We start from the raw sequence: 20,696 nt of genomic DNA on the forward strand, positions 1-20,696 counted from the left end.
AGACTCATGTGGGCAAATTACCTGAGGTCGGGAGTTCGAGACCAGCCTCACCAACATGGAAAAATCCCATCTCTACTGAAAAAACACAAAAAATTAGCCGGCCATGGTGGCACATGCCTGTAGTCACAGCTGCTCAGGAGGCTGAGGCAGGAGAATCGCTTGAACCCAGGAGGTAGAGGTTGTGGTGAGCCTAGATTGCGCCATTGCATTCTAGCCTGGGCAACAGGAGTCAAACTCCATCTTGAAAAAAAAAAAAAAAAAAAAAGAATTGTTAGTACTTATTAATCAGACATATGAACATACCTAAATAAACACCTGACTTACAAAACAAAGCCCCTTAGCTTTCAGTAAACCAGGGCCAAATAAAGTTATTCTTCTATAGACTATACCACCAAGTTACTTCCCTAGTAATAGACTTTTTAAGGATATGGTGAAAAATTCACTACGTATTAAAATGTATTTGTCAATTAAAAAATGGATTAGTGTAGTGTTGTTTGAAAAAAAATGAGTAATCTGATAACTCAAAATCATGAGTTTCTTAACGTTCTACCTGTAATAGAGTCCATATATTTTATAATACCCTTCTTTATTCTTCAAGACTTTGTAAAGTTTGTAGGTTTGCGTGCATACATGCGTGTGTGTGTGTGTGTGTGTGTGTGTGTGTGTGTGTCTGTGAGGGGTTTGGGATTGTGTATGTACACACACAGTTACAGCCACAAAATTGCTCGCGATATCTGTCAATGATAATAAAATTGAGAGAAGAGTAAAATAAAACCAAATAACCATGTTAGATTATTAAGAGCCTTATATTTTATGCTAAATGGTTTGATATAAATTGTTTATGTTTTGAAGATTATATATTTTATCTCACATAGTGGTAACCAGAGTAACTAACACATGGCAGTCCCTCAAAAGTTATAATGAATGTTTAAAGAAACAATTAAATGATAGGATGTACATATAAATGGTGGTTGGTTTAACATTTGCTTCAATGTATCCTATTTGTATTTTGTAATGTCTCTGTCAAATGTACATATGAGACTGGGCGCGGTGGCTTACGCCTGTAATCCCAGCACTTTGGGAGGCTGAGGCAGGCGGATCACGAGATCAGGAGATGGAAACCATCCTGGCTAAACGCTGTGAAACCTCCTCCCTACTAAAAATACAAAAAATAGCTGAGTGTGGTGGTGGGCGCCTATAGTCCCAGCTACTTGGGAGATGGAGGCAGGAGAATGGTGTGAACTCAAGAGGTGGAGCTTGCAGTGAGCCGAAATTGTGCCACTGCACTCCAGCCTGGGCGTCGGAGCCAGACTCCTTTTAAAAAAAAAAAAAAATGTACATATGAATGGTGGTTGTTGGGTTAACATTTGATTTAATGTATCCCATTTGTATATTTTGTAATGTCTTTGTTATATCAGAATGCAGGACACATTAGAAAGACACGACAGGGGAGCAGATGATGTTTAATCACTCAGGTGAGACAACAACAGACTTAAGTATGTGGGCAGCTGTGGAGCTGAGAGAAAAATGACACAAGATATATTTATTATGCATTAATTTACCTGCTTATAAGGCTGACATGTAGGATTTGGTTACCATCCAGATATGAAGTTAGGGCTGGGAGGTAAGGGAAGAGATCATGACAAAGTTCTTGTTCTTTGAAAATTGTATAACATTTTAAATGACTCATCCCATTTAAAGAAGAAAATATACATCATCAGTATTTTTCTGAGACTTCTGTCATTCTAAGAGTTCTGAAAAGAAATAGCACATGTGAATTGTATATGTTTCTGAATGAAAGAGGAAATAAGTGATTGGAAAGGTGATATATTCTGAAATTCGTCTTTTATTTTTAAATTTAGAACTGTTAGCATTTTTTATTCTAGAGATAAAATTGGTCTGCTACTAAACTAAATATGATTTCATTTTGGATGAATTCTGATTGACTGACTAGGGTACAAGTCAGAGCCCTGGCACTGCAGAATAGAGAAGCATAATCTGATATTAGCCCTACTTCCCTGCTGGGTTCTCTTCGCTGTTGAGCTAGCATGGTTTTCCTCTTGATTCTACCTCTTCCAGGTCACAGATGACAAATAGAGAAAAACTGAATGAGTATCAGCAGGATAGGAGCAAAATCATAGGGTTAACTCCCTGTTCTCTCTGACCTTTCCCAGGGCAACCAAAAAAGCAAACAAACAAACCAAAAAACAGACTATTTCTGAGTTCTTACTAATACAAGCTATTCATTCATTAGTTTATTCAACCAATACAAATGTATACCCATGATGTATCCTGCAAGTACACTGGGGTTAATTAGTTAAAATTGTACAGGAGACATTAAACAAGGTAAAACATCAAAATAAGGACATCCTTGATAAATAGTATGTATATTAATTGCCATATATTTGTTCATAACTGAAATGCATCAGAAAAGTTGACTTAGGTAATACATTAGCAATACTTATTTGACTTTATTTTTTTTTTTTTACGAAATGAATAGCCACTTATTTCCCATTTTATTTGGTTTATAAATTATTTTTATTACACTAAATTGTTATTTAAAAGGTCATTTTTGGACTAGTGACAAGTACCACATTTCTCATTAAAGGTGTAATGATTTGAGGGAGGTTCTAACATTTGATGATGACATGTATCATTTATGGTACATTTACTGTTATTTAAATGGCAAAATGAAGCATTTATGAGTCATAATGTTATCTTCAGCTACACTGTTTTCAGTGAATGTTAGCCTCTAACATTGACAGTTTCCAAGGCATGATAAAACTTGTTTTCCATTTGGAAATAAACACCTCACCCAAATACTGTTACTTTTAGTCTTAAAATAAAAATGTTATAGTACAATTTTAAGCTAAAGAAATGCCATTTCTGATTTTATACTTAAGAATAAATAAATATATATTCATAAAATAGTTTATGGCAGTTTCTATTGTTTCACAAAGGGTTTACATATTTGTGTCCCATTGGTATAACTGGTATTGTGTGCGAAGTGTTTGTGAACAAAACAGTTGAATTGTTTCATTAAAATTGGCAGGGTGAAATGCTTTAGCGCCAAATTAAATCAAGTAAAATGAATTACCAGGACATTGTAATTAAAAGAAATAACAGCAACTTAACATTTTTATGCCAGAAGCATCATTATCAGGGTCCCCCTGAATTTGGGGGTACTAGGCATACCATCTAGAAATGGCTTTTGATTTATTTTCAGTGTTCCCCAGAAAAAGTGCAGCAAGTATTTACTTCGGTGCTTTTTTTCCCCCATGAATAACCACCAATAAAAAATGTATCATTTCTTGTCCTCCAGGCAATACAGCTAAAGTATACATTGAGATTCAGGATGAAAATAATCATCCCCCAGTGTTTCAGAAAAAATTCTACATCGGAGGTGTATCTGAAGATGCAAGAATGTTTACTTCTGTACTCAGAGTGAAGGTATGAGAAATTATGTTAATATACAGAACTAAAATAAAAGGAAAGCTTGGGTTTTGCAGATAAGCTGTAACCCTATAGCTTGCATTAACTGCATACTTATGCTGTATAAACAAAAGCCTGAAACTTAGAGCTATATTAGTTTAGTTATCTAAACTCAATACAGATTATATCAGGTAAGCACTTAGCAACTTTTTGAGTTTTATTTTACTATGAAAACGGTAACAAAATATTTATGATGTTTTACATTGAATAAGATGTTGAAATGTAGATATTTTCTTAGTGGTTTGTATTCCTCCAGTAGGATAACTCAAAAGATTCTCAAAATGGAATCTCTAATGACAAATATTAAATTACCACTTCTAGTAGAAGAAATAGTGTAATAAATTAATGATTTTTTTTCTGAAATGTTTGAATTTTAAATGCTGATTGAGTGAAAGTAAAAAAATAACGCTAACAAATTTTAGTACTTTATTAAAAGTTACAAAGATCTTGATGTCTCAGAAAATGTTGGCTTGCTTGGAATTTCAAAAATGCAGTATCTAAGACCAAAGTTGTAAATTTTCCATTTTTTTCTTTATTTATCATCAAATGTTTATTACTAATGACTATAATTGTTTATAATCAAATGTTTATGACTATTTCTAATCAACTGTGCATTACTGATGTTTTATTATTAAGAAAAAATTTTAAAGATTGCATTTTACTGAGGAAAAAGTTTAGATGCTAAACATTTTGGATTCTCAATTGCAGAGTTAATTTGGGACAGCATTTCAATGGTTAACTTGTAAATAGCTGTAAATTGCACATAAAACCTAAACATCCTTGGCAAATCTAGCTTTTGATTGCCTCTAGTTTTGCACATGAGTAATTGCCTTTATTTTCCTATTACCAGGAGCATCATGATTAGAGCTCTTCTTACGTGTAGTTTTATCACCTATCAAACACTCTCAGTAAGAAAAAATTCAACCTAATTGTGTTGGGCTTACAAAATAGCTCTTCCACTATGCCAAGTACAGACCCCTGATCTGAATCAGCAGTTTAACTAAAAGTATTCCACAAATCTGTCACTCATTATATTTAATTTATGTTGTTATCCACAAGTAAGCATCCTTTGTAGCTGATTTTTATCTCATTTTGTATTTTAGTCTCATTAACTCTTAATTGATTTAGTTCTATCATTTAGTCGAATATGTTTGAGTACCTATAATGTGCTAAACACTGTTCTAGAAGTTGGATATAGAGCAATTGAAAAAGCTAACTAACAAACAATCAAAGTTTCCACCTGAGTAATGCAGGCAAACTAGTTGAAGAAATGAATAGATCAGTAAGTTATGTAGTGATAAATTCTAAGGGGAAAAAAAAGGTTGACAAGGGAAGAATGAGAGTGGTGCTATTTTAGATAATAAAGTCAAGATAGTTCTTTTGGGATAAAATTGAAACAGTGACCTGAATAAAGGAAAAGATCAAGACTTGTGGATTCTTAAGTGAGCAGGATTCTGGGATTTCTTTGTAAAGCCCTAAAGGTAGACAGGGAGCTGGAGGCTAGTGTGAATGAAAAAGTCTGATAGGAAATGAGATCAGAAATGTACCTGGGGCTAGAATATGGGATTTGTTCTAGGTGTGTTGGAAAGAAAGCTTTTGAATGATTTAAACAGTTACGACATAATCCAATATAAAAAGATTATTGTAGATGCTGTGCAGGGAGGATGTCAGGAATGGGTAACACAGTGTTTTGGACAAGTAGACTTAAATGCATGACAAGTCCAGGCAAAATGTGACAGTAGGTTGAATGATGTTGTTAGGCTATGGAGACCTTGAGAAGGGGGTTAAAATATAGAACATATAGGATTTGCTGATAAATTATACAGGGGACATTAGGAAAAATCAAGAATGACTTGGTGATTTTTGTCCTGAACAGATCCCCGTATCTCCTCTACTGCCTATTGTGATGGTAGTAATCAAGGTTCATGAGACTTTTTCAATACAAAAACCTAATTCTTGGCAAGGTAGTTGCAAATGCTGACCTAGACTTGAGAGCGAAAAAAGGGGTCAAGATGAAATCACCCAGAAAATGGGTTTGACAAAAAAATACAAAGACTAAGTTTTGGGAGCTTCAGCACTTACAGATCAGGAGAAGAAGGGTGTGGAGATACTGAGATGTTGCTGCCATGAGGTGGCAGGAATACGGGGAAAATGCAAGACCCCTGAACCACGGAAAGAACAAGATTGATAAAAGAGAATTACTGACTGTCAAATGCTACTGTGATTAGCATGTCATTGTGGATTTTTACATCAGCACTTATGCTACTAATCCTATAGTGTGATGTAGGAAAAAAAGATAAGCCAAATGTTAAACTAGTCCACTAATAAAGGAGATTACTCAAAAGGTATGTGATGACTATAACAAGGAAATTTAATGGGTGTCATTATCTGATGTCATTCACTTCAGAGGAATTGGGACTGAGTGTCAAAGGGGTTAGAAGGATGCTTGCTCTGTACTCCTAGGCTCCGTGCTATGTAAATTATGGGAATCACTACTGGGGGATCTATAGCAAGCAGCGTCTTTTGTCAAGGAGGGGTATAGGGAGAAAGAAGGAATCAAAAAGTATAGGTAACACTAAGAGGGAAAGTTGAATATTTAGGGGATTTTGTTGATGATGGACTGTGATTTCCAAGGAATTATGAGGAAAGTTTGGTAGTAGGGTAAAAGTCCAGTGAGATACTGAGTCTTAATAAGGTGTGTAAAGACACTGCATTGAAAGAAGCATCTGGGTGGGGAGATATGCCCTGGACTTCTTGTGATGAGGTATACAGTGATGGGAGTGATTGTGTCTCCAGACTACTGAGAACTCTAAGGAACCCTCCCCCTTCAAACAATCAGAGGGTTATTCAGACTAGGGAAAGGGGTCCTTTCTAGGAAACCAACTTCATGCAATATAATACACTAGGTACTTTATACAAGAGTCAGAGAAAGAAGGGAGAGAGAGAGGCAGAAAGAGAGGGGGAGAGACAGAGACAGAGGGAGAGAAGAAAAGTTTAGTAATGTGTTGATGCAAGCGTATGCTATAATAACAAAGTCAAGTAGGAGAGCACAAATTGTCATGCGGATTCAAAGGAAGAAAACATTTCAGTTGGTGAATGAACATAAAGTTTTCCTGGAGGAAGAATTTAAGACTGGCACTGAAGGGTGGTTAGATTTTTTTTTTTTTTTCCCAAAGTGAAACCTATTTGAGGAAGATAGTCTAAGTAGACGAAACAAACTAAGTAAGCCAAAACCCAGAAGAAGCAAAGTGCAGAGCATATTTGAGTGATAGGAGGCAAGAGATTTAGGAGGGGACGGGATTAATAAATCCTTAGTGTTTAACAATTTCATTTGCTGCCTTTAACCTTGAAGTCTGGAATCTTCTCCTTTCCAGAATTTAATCAGAGCATGAGTTAAGCAGTTCTTCTCATTTTATACTTAGAGCAACAAAAATATTAATGGAAACAGCACTGAATCAGAGCCAGCTCATCTGTGGTGTTTGAAGGAAGGAAAGATGATTTTTAAAATGGGAAGTAGCCCATGATTGTGAAAGAGGTGTTTCTACCAATTGCTATACAATATTAGGTAATGGTAGATCATCTACCATGCTGGCAAGTTTGTTTTTTTGTTTTGTTTTGTTTTGTTTTTTTGGTCCATGACATAATACAGAATGATAAAAGTTAAATGTAAATATGTACTTTGTGTAAGAAGGGAAAGAAGAATTGTTACATAGAATAGGATTGACAAAGTAAGAGAAGACTTTGAAATAGCAATGAATAAGGCTATACTAGCTTATAAGATGAGTAGTGAATTTGGGGCATTATTTTTAAAATATGCTACAGTTAAAGTGACACAATAAAACCATTGTAGAAATGAAATATCCAGTATAAGTAATAATATAGTAAAAACAGTTGTACATCTGCTCTGAAGTGGTATACCTAATATACTTAAAAACTTGTTCTTAGTTCATTTTTTAAAGAAAATATATACTATGTTTCTACCCTGTACTGAAAATATGGAAGCAGACAAAATAGACTCTCTCTTCCCTTACAGAAGCCACATTCTAGTAAACTAGACCCCTTCCCCCAAAAAAGTAAATAAATAAAAACATATGTTATAATTAAATCTAGATGGACAAAATACCTAATATAGTTTCAGTTCACATTTACACTATACTGAATGGAAAATAATATAATTATCTGAAATTTAGGTGAAGGTAAGTTTTAAATTATTCTGTTTGTACCACTGAGTTAATTTAAGTGAAGTCTCCTTGGATTTTATGTACTCACTTTATCTGAGTATAGTAGACACCATTAGTTGGCCATTTCTCCTTCCTCATGCTTTAACAGAAGTTCAGTTTTATTTAGGCATTATTTTTGGGGATCATGTGCTTCAGGGGAAGTGAAGCCTATTCCAAGGTAGTGAAAAATGACTGGTCAGAGTCAGTCATTCCTGTCCTGTTATCTTTGCAAATGATTGGTTTGCACGTCGATATGTGAGTCATTTTTGAGCAGTTATTGTTAAGGGAGGTCTCCTGAGGATTTTCTAGGACAAAGACATATAAAGACATGTAGATATTGGATTTTTGGCTCAATAATTTGAATGCTCATGTCACATTTAAGCACATGAATCGTATCAAAAGTGCACAGAACAAAAAAAGTTATCTGAGAAAATCTATATTTACTATGGTTTCATGCTGGGTATCTATGTCACAACTGGTTTTTCCAAGTTGACTTTTGTTAGGGACAAGTAATCAGTCATTTTAATTATGAGGAGTGCAAAAAGAAAATCCAATGGTAATTTTTTTTTCTTTAGTCTTTAATCCAAGTAGTTAACATCAGTTAAAATGTCACTTTTAGTATATACTTAAAATAATTGAAAGTAACGACTTGATAAAGTATTTGTACACTGATGTTCATAGAAGTGCTATTTACAACAACTAAAAAGTAGAACAACCCATATGGGGCCGGGCGCTGTGGCTCACACCTGTAATCCCAGCACTTTGGGAGGCCGAGGCGGGCGGATCACGAGGTCAGGAGATCAAGACCATCCTGGCTAACATGGTGAAACCCCGTCTCTACTAAAAATACAAAAAAAAAAAAAAATAGCCTTGTGTGGTGGCAGGCACTTGTAGTCCCAGCTACTTGGGAGGCTGAGGCAGGAGAATGGTGTGAACCTGGGAGTCAGAACTTGCAGTGAGCTAGGATCGCGCCACTGCACTCCAGTCTGGGCGACAGAGTGAGACTCCGTCTCAAAAAAAAAAAAAAAAAAAGAACCCATATGTTCATCTATAGATGAATGCATAAACAAAAGTGATATACACATACAATGGAATATTATTTAGTCCTAAAGGGAAATAAATTCTAACACATGTTACATTATGGATTAATGAGGACATAATGCTCTGTGAAATAACCTAGACATGGACAAATATTGTATGACTCCTCTTACATGAGGTTCCTAGAGTAGGCAAATTCATAAAGACAGAAAGCAGAATGTTGGCTGCCAGGGGTTAGGGGTGGAGTGGGGGGAGGTAAATGGGAAGCTATTGTTTAATGGCTACTCTCTTGCCGTTTGGGAAGAAGACGACGTTTTGAGCATGAATGGCAGTGATATTTGCAGAACAATGTGAATACATTTAATGTCACTAAACTGTACACTGAAAAGTGGTTGGAATACTAAGTTTCCTGTTATGTGCATTTTACCACAATAAAGAAAAATTTCCAAGAGGAGAGAAGGCATCACTTTTATTGAAAGAATGTGAAAACTTATTTTTCAAGCTATTTTTAATTGTTCATTCTTTTGAAGCTCTTATGAATGTGAAGCTTATGTCCAAATTCAGAAGTAAGGATTTATATTAGTCAATTTATTTTTCTTGACTATGTACTGTGTTTTTAAGCATTTTGTTTCATAAGACACCAGTTGCGACAGTATGGCAGTGATGCGCATTGTGGAAACATGCTAATCCTCTCAGCCTGCCAGCAGGCCATATCAGAATCTGCATTACCTTGTAAGTTGAAAAAGCCTCCCCACAATTCTGAGTCCTCCTTCTCTAGGGCAGGCCAGTAGTTGAACATCATTAACTGAAATGTCCTGCACCAGCGGTCCACAACGTTTTTGGCATCAGGGACCGGTTTTGTGGAAGACAATTTTTTCACAGACAGGAGTGGGGAGGGGATGGTTTGAGGATGATTGAAGTGCATCACGTTTAGTGTGCACTTTATTTATATTATTGTTACATTGTAATATAAGATGAAATAATGATAAAACGCACCATAATGTAGAATCAGTGGAAGCCTAATCTTGTTTTTCTGAAACCAGATGGTCCCATCTGGGTGTGATGAGAGACAACGACAGATCATCAGGCATTAGGTTTCATAAGGAGTGTGCAACCTGGAACCCTCGCATGCGCAGCTCATGATAGGATTTGTGCTCCTATAAGAAACGAATGCTGCCACTGGTCTGAAAGGAGATAGAGCTCAGGAGGTTATGTGAGCCATGAAGAGTAGCTATTATTACAGATGAAGCTTCACTCAGTCACCCACCACTCACTTCCTTCTGCGTGGCCCGGTCCTTAACAGGTCATGGACCGGTAGTTGTCCATGGCCTGAGGGTTGGGGACCCCTGTCCTACACTAATGAAAAATGACTGATGAATATGGTTACGTCAGAATAGCAAACTGCTGCAACAAGGGTGTTCTAAATGACTGAGTGAAGCAATATGTTAAAAGCAAATACTTGCAACATCTATTAAAAATATATATCTCAAAGTAGCGGTATCCAGAACATAGAAAGAACTGTAAAAAAGCAACTATGTAGTCAACAGAAAAATAGAAAAAATGATGAATACTTGTAATATTTGTAATTTTTTGTGTGAAGTAGGAAAGTTTTAGCTAGGCCTTTGAACATTAACTTTTTATTTCTCCTGGGCTTTGAAGAAATGTTAATGGATAAATATTCCCTAATTCATAATAATAACTGATTTAGTTGTCATCATTATTTTTCTGAGAACTGTGGAACGCCATTTACTTATTTTAGCCTACACTATTTAAATAAATAAATAAAATGAAGAATAAATACAATAATATCAATTAAAACAAGTAAATTAAAACATTGATTTATGCAGTAGATGCAGTTACTTCTTTTTTTTTTTTTTTTTTTTTTTTTTGAAGCGGAGTCTTGCTGTGTCGCCCAGGTTGGAGTGCAGTGGCCGGATCTCAGCTCACAGCAAGCTCTGCCTCCCGGGTTCACACCATTCTCCCTCCTCAACCTCCCGAGTAGCTGGGACCACAGGTGCCCACCACCTCGCCCAGCTAATTTTTTTTGTATTTTTTAGTAGAGACGGGGTTTCACCGTGTTAGCCAGGATGGTCTCGATCTCCTGACCTCGTGATCTGCCCGTCTTGGCCTCCCAAAGTGCTGGGATTACAGGCTTTAGCCACCGTGCCCGGCTGATGCAGTTATTTCTTATTGCACTTTTGGGAAAATTGAAGCTGAGTAAGGCTGGATAACTTTCCCAGTATTACTCAGCCAAATACCCAGTGAAGTTGGAATTTAAAGTTAGGTCTACCTTAGTTCAAGAACTTTTCTTGTAACCTCTTACATTGCTTCCCGAGAGAAATGAGGAGTAGAATCCTGCTATAAAATAAGAGAGCATACTAACTTTCTGTGAAAAATTAGGAGACAAGTAAAAAGGCAACGAATTTATTTTCAACTGGAGATGACCTGTGTAAATTGTGGTACCTCCTGTTAAGGTAACAAGTAAGATTTGATTTTAAAAACACTTTTCAAATTGTTAACTAATTTTCTCAGTTGATTTCATGTTGTCTTAACTGCAACAATAGCATTTATTGCAAATACAAGAAGATGTTAAATGTGATCAAGATTAATTTAAACAAATTCTGAACTATGAAGATATTTTCCAGAAGTTAATGCAGTAAGAATTAATCTCATTCTTTACAAGTTGCAAATGTGGAAAAACAGTGTCTCTACTGAAAGTTAAAAAGATTTTGAACATTGTATTTTTGAATTATTAAAGATACCGGATTTAAGAAATGTATGGACTAAAAGAAAATAATATTGTGAAAAAGCAGGAAGAAAAAAGACTTATCACTTACTGGCTGATAGTTTATTACATTTTCAAAATAAGCACAAATGGTAATGAGAGGTTTCAGCAGAGTGATGCTGTGAATAGAAAAAAGCCACAGTCATGGTCAGAGGATGCAAATTTCCTTAGTAGCAAAGGTATAGAAATGCACAAGGTTAACAATGTAGGGTAATACGTAATGTTTCTAGACAGAGGTTAGGACTCCTGGGGGCTCCTGGTCTCTAGCCCTATACTTGCTCACCTGGGTCTTAGGCAAAACATCTCCAGCACATTTCTGAATTTTTAATGTATTTCCCCCAAGTAGCATCTCTTTAATTTACAGAGAACATCGCATCACAGGAGCAATAAGTAACCTTCCCAACATGTGCAGCTAGTTGGGAGTGAGGCTACAATTCACAGCCTGGCATTCTTCTTCCGAGACCAAGCTCAACCATGTTTCCAGTGGAAGAGCACTGGACTGATACTCTAATCACTCCGATTCAGTTCTGGGTCTGCTCTTATCTCTCTGTGAGACTTTATGCTCCATCATTCTGAGCCACAGTTGTCTTCTTACATAAATACTGCTTTAGAAGCAGGTTCTCTTTTAAAATCTTTAAGCTGATGGTTTGCTTATTTATATGTTATTTACTGTTACAATGTCAAGTATCCTGTGACAACTGTTATACTTGAGAATCACATTTTAGAGGTCAAATAGCATAGATTACTTAGTTCTGAAATCCAAATCACCATTTATGTTTTACACTATTTGTGGTTTATATTACTTAAAAGCTAGTGAGTTATTTTGTGACAATTTTCTTCCTGGTTACACACAGAACAGATGTTAACAAGAACCAGCCCTAAGTAAAGGTCCCATAAAACACTAATTTTGGTTCCCCATTGCCAAGTATGAGGAACCTCTCTCATGGTTTCAAGGGACAGGTGTTTTCACTGGTTTCCTTCCATCTACGCCCATACCACCCTGAATGCGCCTGATCTCATCTGGTTTCCTTCATGTTTTGGCACAGTATTTGACCTTGTATGGTTTGTACTTTGAACTAAGCAAACATCTGTAGGTGCCTGAGGGTGCATTGGCTTCTTGACTATGACCCTGTAACTGAATCACCATATGTCTAGTTTAGCACTTAAACCATTAGACTGTTTGTTATCATTTATCTGCATGCATGATTCTCCTGCTGGAATTTAAAATTCATCTAAGCAGACAGTATGCTTTCCCACCAACTTAAAGACATTACATATTGTGCTTAACATTTCAAATTGGTGTTTGTTTAAAATTGTATTTATTGATTTTAATTTAGTTTAACTTTATTTTATTTCAGTAGTTTTTGGGTACAACAAACCCCCACGACACAAGTTTACCCGTGTAGCAAACCTGCACTTGTACTCCTGGGTTTTAAAAAAAAAGTTTAGCAAAAAAGTATTTTGGGGAGAACAAATGGTTTTTGGTTACATGGATGAGTTCTTTAATGAAGATTTCTGAGATTTTGGTGCACCTGTCATCTGAGCAACACACACTGTACCCAATGTGTAGTCTTTTATCCCTTACCCTCCTCCCACTCTGTCCCCCGAGTCCCCAAAGTTCATTATATTATTCTTATGCCTTTGCATCCTCATAGCTTAGCTCCTACTTACCAATAAGAACATGCAGTATTTGGTTTTCCATTCCTGAGTTATTTCACTTAGAATAATGGCTTCCAACTCCATCCAGGTTGCTGTAAATGCCATTATTTCTATTGTTTTTATGGCTGATTAATATTCAGTGCTGTATATATACTACATTTTCTTTATCCACTCATTGGTTGATGGGTATTTAGGCTGGTTCCAGATTTTTTGCATTGAATTGTGCTGCTATAAACGTGTGTGCAAGTACCTTTTTCATATAATGACTTCTTAAAATTTTATTTATTTATTTTTACATATACTCATGTCTTTTAACCTGCTTAACAAACACGTTGCATGAATGATCATTTCAAATTCATAAAGTATATTTAACATTAAACTCTTTTGGGTTGATTATAAGATAGAATAACATCACCCTGGACTTCCCTATGGATTTCACTTCTTACCAAATTAGAAATTCAGACTTGATGATAGCTTTATGAATGTTATGCATATGTCATAGTTTTACATTTATTTAGCCTCACTGGTGACATCAGATGTGAAGTTTATTTTTTTCTGAACAACCGGACTATTTTTGTTACATGATCACAGGCTATATTGTACTTAATATTTTCCTTTTTTTTTCCCACTGAGCCTCAAAGTCAAATATTTGATCCATCTTTACCAATTTCAGAATATGAATGCAATACAAATTGTAGTATACTGACTGTCTCTGATTTCCTTTATGTCTTTTACGTTTACTCTCTGTCATATTTTCTTTCAATTATTTTTAGATTATATCTTATATATTTTTAGAAAATCCTTCACATTTATTTTGAAATTCTGTGTAGCAGATGCACACAGATGATTATGAAAAATCTATTCTGTTTCTACACTGTATTCTGTATTTTATTTTTAAATAATATACAGTCACCATATTGTATAATATATCCCTTATTCTTCCTATGTAATTGAAACTTTATATTCTGTTTCAAATAGTCTAATCCTGCATTTTCCTCTGTACAAGCTGAGAATCATGAAAAACATTACCAGTTGCTGATACATAGCATTTCTCCTTATTAGTCTGAACAAGTAAAACATTCTTGTTATGACTTTTTAATATAAGTGGACAAGATGAAGTCTATTTTTGTAGACATAAGTTGAGTATACAATGAAATAATTCTGCATATGTTTTACTGTTTCTCTTTCTTCACCCTCTCCACACAAATAAGTTTTTTTTATTGTAGAAGGGACATCAAAAATATCATTCTCCTAGCAAGCAATTTATGCCTATTAATTTGAATGTAATTTAATTAAAAATTTATTTAATTTTTATTACTTATAATAGAAATAAGACTACTTTTCCCAGGCTATAATTGTCTGAAGAATGAGGAAAGTTTGGATATTTCAAAATAGATGAGGCCAGGCTCGATGGCTCACGCCTGTAATCCCAGCACTTTGGGAGGCCTAGGAGGGTAGATCACGAGGTCAGGAGTTATTCAAGACCAGCCTGGCCAAGATGTTGAAACCCAGTCTCTGCTAAAAACCACAAAAAATTAACCAGGTGCAGTGGCAGGCACCTGTAATCCCAGCACTTTGGGAGGCCTAGGCGGGTAGATCACGAGTTCAGGAGTTATTCAAGACCAGTCTGGCCAAGATAGTGAAACCCAGTCTCTGCTAAAAACTACAAAAAATTAACCAGGTGCAGTGGCAGGCACCTGTAATCCCAGCTACTCGGGAGGCTGAGGCAGGAGAATTGCTTGAACCTGGGTGGCTGAGTTGTAGTGAGCCAAGATACCGCCACTGCGCTCCAGCCTGAGCAACAAAGTGAGACTCTGTCTCAAAACACGCGCACACACACACACACACACACACACACACACGCACACAGATGAAAAGCAATTCTGATAACTGGAAACTGTTTTTTTGTTTGTTTGTTTGTTTGTTTTGGTTTTCTTTTTGTTTGTTTCTTTTTGTTTTGTTTTTATGGAGTGTTGCTCTGTCACTCAGGCTGGAGGGCAGTGGCTGCCTCAGCATCCCAAGTAGCTGAGATTACAGACTCAAGCCACCACTCCCAACTAATTTTTTTTGTTTTTTCTTGTATTTTTATTAGAAATAGGGTTTCACCATGTTAGCCGGACTGGTCTCGAACACCTGACCTCAGGCAATCTGCCCGCCTCGGCCTCCCAAAGTGCTGGGATTACAGGCAGGAGCCACCACGACCAGCCTGGAGACTTTTTTAAAGTAGAGAATTTAGTACTTTTTTATGAATTTGAAGAGCCATTGGACATGATACATGAAAACAAAGTAGTTTATTTGGTAAACAGCCAAATCATTTTGCCTTTCCTAAGCTCGTTGGTGGCTCATATATTTTAAAGTTTGAGTGCACTCTAGCAGTATTAGAATTTTATTCAATGCCCGCATATCTCTCAGATGATTAAATGTGTAACAATTCAGGGCATGGGTATGGAATACTATTTTTGGAAGTTAGCTTGCATTTGCTTTTAGGAGGTTTTATAAGTTTTAGAGTAGTGATGATTGTGTGTACTCCCCTATATTATGTTTCAAAAGCCATATCCTCCATCATCTGTAGAGACCTGTCAGGAATATTGACATTCGGTTCTCCCTTTGAAAATATCAGAATTTTTCTGAAAGTGAAAGCTGCATTGCAAGGCACAATCCAGAAGATAAATTGGGCAAATAAAAACTACTTTTGTCTGAAGATGTCCTGTAATTTCTTGAACCTCCATTTAACTTTGTGCTATACAGACCTGACATGGGAGATCTATAACATAAATATAAGAAAAAAAATGAGGAAAATGAGTTTTTAAAAATTGTTTATTCATACTTCTATAAATGTATCTTAGTTTTGAATTGTCTGTTAATATTTCCAGTAATAACGGTAAAATACAAGAGTTCCTTAAAATGCGTTATGAAGAAAGTTTAGTTCCAAATAAGCCATAAGAAATAAATGATTCTTCCTAGTAGTTTTAATTAATTTACCTTCAGAGAAACCAGCAGGCCTGGAGAGAGATTTTATGCATAAAGAGAATACAATTTGCACTGGTTAGTTGTAAGTCACTGAAAATCTGAAAATTGCAGAGACTGTAACATTTTTTTCTTTTTCTTTTTTCTTCAAAAACAGGCAATGAAATGCCTGGATTCACAAAAATGCATTCTAGTGAACAAAAATAATATCTAAACTAGGTATCCCCATCAAGTTGATCTAGAAACTTTATTTGGTAACACACTAGTTTTTATAAACATAATTCTCTCTTTAATAATGTTTCATTTCACTTGTTTCCAGGATTTTTCCCCCTAGACATTTATGGTCTCTTAGAATAAAGGACAAAAGTCACTGAGGCTCATAGTAATTTGAAAGACTATCACCACCTGAAGCCAATAGATCCTAAGATATGTTGAATGCTGATATCAAAATAATTTTTTTGTTCTCTTTTTTGGGACAGTGTCTCACTCTGTCACCCAAGCTGGACATGCAGTAGTGCGATCTCACCTCACTTCAACCTCCGCCTCTGGGTTCAAGCAATTCTCCTGCTTCAGCCTCCCAAGCAGCTGAGACTACAGCCATGTGCCACCATGCCTGGCTAATTTTTTGTATTTTTAGTAGAGATGGTGTTTCACCATGTTAGCCAGGATGGTCTCAATCTCACCTTGTGATCTGCCTGCCTCGGCCTTCCAAAGTGCTGGGATTACAGGCATGAGCCGCTGCGCCCAGCCTAAAAGAATATTTTTGATGTATATTTTGTTATTACAAACTGCATACATAATGCAATCTGCATATGCAAAATCACACAAATTCTAAATGTGCAGCTAGATAAATATTTACAAAGTGAACACGGTAGTGTAACCAGTGCCCAAGTCAAGAAATAGAACATTACCAGTTCCTGCTCCACATCCCCATAAGAATAACTAGTCTGACTTCCAACCATAAATATGTTTTTCTTGTTTATGAAATTTTTATAGACTTAGGAAAACTGTATTTTTTGTTTGGATTCATTTTCTCACACTATATTCGTGAGATTCATCTATGTTATTATTGCCGGTGGTGATAATTGATTCATTTTCATTGCTCTAGAGAATTTCATTGTGCAAGTATACTACAGTTAATATATCCTATATACTGTCCATGTAAGTTGTTTGAGGTTTCTTAATATTACAAATATACTGAGGAGTAGAAATTCTAGGTAAGGGGATATTCGTAAGTTCAGACTTAACATAATGTCAAACTGTTTTCCAAAATATTTTACTAATTTATTTCCCCTCAGTAATATCTGAGAACTTCAGTTGCTTCACAATTTGATTTTGTCTTATGTTTTTTTTTTAGTCATTGTGATGAACATGTGGTGGTTTCTTGTGGTTCATTTACAATTCCGTAGTAGTTAAGATAGTCAAATGTCTCTTCATATATTTTTTGCCAATATTTGTATCCTCTTTATGTGGCGACTATTTTGACCTCTTTCTAACATTTTTCTCTGGAGATTCTGTTGTTTGTTTTGTTTTCTCATTAAGTCTTTAGAATTCTTTATATACTCTGGATTGCAGATCTTTATTCAATATATGTATTGGATATATCATCTCCCAAGGTATGGCTTGCATTTTCACCCCATTTATTTTGCTTGTTCATGAGTAGAACATTTTAATACAATTTAATTTATTATTTTTTCATGTCGAGCAACATTTTGTCTTGTTTAAAAGCCCTTTGAGTAACACAAAAACATGAAGATTTTGTTGTTTATTTCCAACATTTGTGTTTTGTATTTTATGTTTAGACTTACAGTCCATATGGATTTTTTTTGTGTGTTTGGAGTGATGTAGGAGATCAAGTTTTTAAAAAAATTTCTCCTGTGGATATTTAATTGACCAGTATCATTTTCTAAAGAGACCATTTTTTGTCTCCACTGTACTGACGTTTTCTCTCTGTTCTAAGTCAAATGGTCATGGATGTAAAGGCTGATTTCTGAATACTTTATTCTGTTTCATTGACCTGTTTGTCTTTGTATCATTCTGCTATCTGAATTACTATAGTTTTATAATATCTGATAGTGTAAGTCTCCTGCTTATGTTTTTTGTCTTCAAAGTTTGTTGGCTTCTCTTCGCTCTCTCTGTGTGCTCATTACCAGATAAGATTTAGAATCAGCTTATCAATTTCCACAGGTTATAAGTATATTTAACTTAACTACTAGAGAATTGAAAGCGAACCACAAGAAACCACCACATGTTCATCACAATGACTAAAAAAAAAAAAAAATCAGACAAAATCAAATTGTGAAGTGACTGAAGTTCTCAGATATTCCTAAGGGGATATAAATTAGTAAAACATTTTGGAAAACAGTTTGGTATTATCTATCTATTAAGTCTAAACTTATATATATCCTCTTACCTAGAATTTCTTCTCCTATGTAATTTGTAATACAAATTAGTAATATTGAGAAACCTAAAACAACTCATATGGAAATATATATATATATGTGTGTGTGTGTGTGTGTGTGTAATATGTTGGAATGTTTATTTGTATCCAATTGGTCTACAGATATATATTAAGGAGAATGTCCCCTATACAATATTGAGCAGAGATGAACATATTTTTGGTCAGTATTTGAACAAACCAGCAAAATCTCTTCTTCTCTGAAGAAAAACTGCAGGAGTGTGTTGGGTTACAGGTTGGAGAAAAATATAATAGCATTTTTTTAAACTATTGTCTTATTTCTTACAACCCATGGTGTATGGCACTGCCAAATTAAGGTGTAGATGTCAAATTATTATAGTATTTCTGTAGTTTTTAATGACTGTTTTCTTTTTTTGAAGATCCTATATTCTTTTATTACCTATGAGTGTGGCTCTGTCGCCCAGGCTGGATGGAGTACAGTGGCGCCATCTCAACTCACTGCAAGCGCCACCTCCCAGGTTCATGCCATTCTCCTGCCTCTGCCTCCTGAGTAGCTGGGACTACAGGCGCCCACCACCACGCCCGGCTAATTTTTTGTATTTTTCAGTAGAGACGGGGTTTCACAGCGTTAGCCAGGATGGTCTAGATCTCCTGACCTCGTGATCCGCCCGCCTTGGCCTCCCAAAGTGCTGGGATTACAGGCGTGAGCCACTGCACCTGGCCTGTTTCATGAGTTTTAAAAAAGGCAGGGAAGAGAATTGAATTATCATGAGAGTACTGTAATATACTGTAGGAAACAACGAAGAAACGTGAAGCTGTAGAGATATAATTTTAAAAATGTACATTGCATTTCTAAAAATGTTTAACAAGCTTGAAATTAAAAAAAAAAAAGGAAAAAGATTATTCAGCTTTCTGTTAATTTTAAGTTACTCTTCATGGAAGATAAAATAATTCCGACAAAAGGGGAGAAGCTAGTATTTTTCTCATTGGTTAGCAAAGTTTATTCCATCTAACTATTAGTCTTCTCTTAAAGTTAAGGAATTCTCGATATTTAATGTTTGGTAAAATAACACCACATAGTGTTCTTGTCATTTATAGCAAGAAAGCATGTTTTAGGAAGATGAAATACTATATTACACGTGGTAGTAGCTGAGAGGTGCCAATAATCAAATACATAAGGTTGGATCTGAAAGGTTGGTAGGGAGAATGAAAATCAGTATGAACTAGAGTATGTGTTTACTTTGGTTCTTGGTTTCAGAATCCAGGATTATGAGCTACTATAGTATCATTTGGACCTGAAAAAAATTATGTAATCATGCCAACATGTCAAAAACAGATTCATAAATCCTTCAAAAACATAAGCACAGACACAGTCCTTGTGGATGTTTTATAAATAGGGCGTTGATAAAGAGCCCAAACTGGGCAATAAAAATAAGTGAAAGGGAACAGTCTGCCTCTTAAAAAAGGCAGCTGGAGGGATTTAGACACTCAGCAGAGAGCAAATATCATAGGAAAAAATAAACAGTGTGGCTTCCAGACCCAGAAGGCCCTGGCAGTGAGCTCTGAAAATATTCACTTTGAAATTAAGTAACATTTGAATAGGGCAAGACCAGTTGATACTGAAACAGCCTCTTTTGAGGAAGCGGCTCTTTTTGGGCTAACTATTCTAGTTTAGAGCGAAGGTGAGAGTATAAGATGAGGCTGAGCCCAAAGGTGCCAAAAAAAAGAAAAAGAAATGAGGCATACCTGTGGGCAGGAAACGACTAGCAGCTCCTGCTCCAAAAACATGAAGACATGATAGGAATTGCTACAAGAACATTTTATCTAAGTCAATGTTGATTAAAGTTTAATCAAATGTTATGGGTATACTAAATCCGAAGACTGTGGAAAAAAAAAGGTTAATGAATATAATATATAAAGGATATAAAAATAAAGTTTTGATATATTTAAGTCTGTTTTCCAAAAGCATAAAGAGAAAGACAAATGTGAGGTTTTATTTAACCATGAGTGGGCTGTGTAACCAGGAGTGGATAGGTCTCTTACTTTCTGTAAGCAGCAGGTCTGCAGAGTGAGGACAACACTATCTAATGAATTTTAGATGAATATAAATGAGAAA

The 20,696-nt window shown here is 35.6% G+C and overlaps 1 protein-coding gene across 5 annotated transcripts in view; it reads left to right on the plus strand.

Annotated features, from left to right (window-relative positions):
- The window catches only part of PCDH15 (protocadherin related 15), a 1,804,329-nt gene that overhangs the window by 1,700,708 nt on the left and 82,925 nt on the right, over positions 1 to 20,696 (plus strand). For all 5 annotated transcript variants that reach the window (XM_073019143.1, XM_038008761.2, XM_038008762.2 and 2 more), the window contains one exon: positions 3,323 to 3,450. In XM_073019143.1, the coding sequence (XP_072875244.1) occupies positions 3,323 to 3,450 (128 nt within the window). The remainder of the gene's footprint in view (positions 1 to 3,322; positions 3,451 to 20,696) is intronic.

Source organism: Chlorocebus sabaeus, chromosome 9, assembly GCF_047675955.1.
Source record: "Chlorocebus sabaeus isolate Y175 chromosome 9, mChlSab1.0.hap1, whole genome shotgun sequence".
In the NCBI taxonomy this organism is placed as follows: Eukaryota; Metazoa; Chordata; class Mammalia; order Primates; family Cercopithecidae; genus Chlorocebus; species Chlorocebus sabaeus.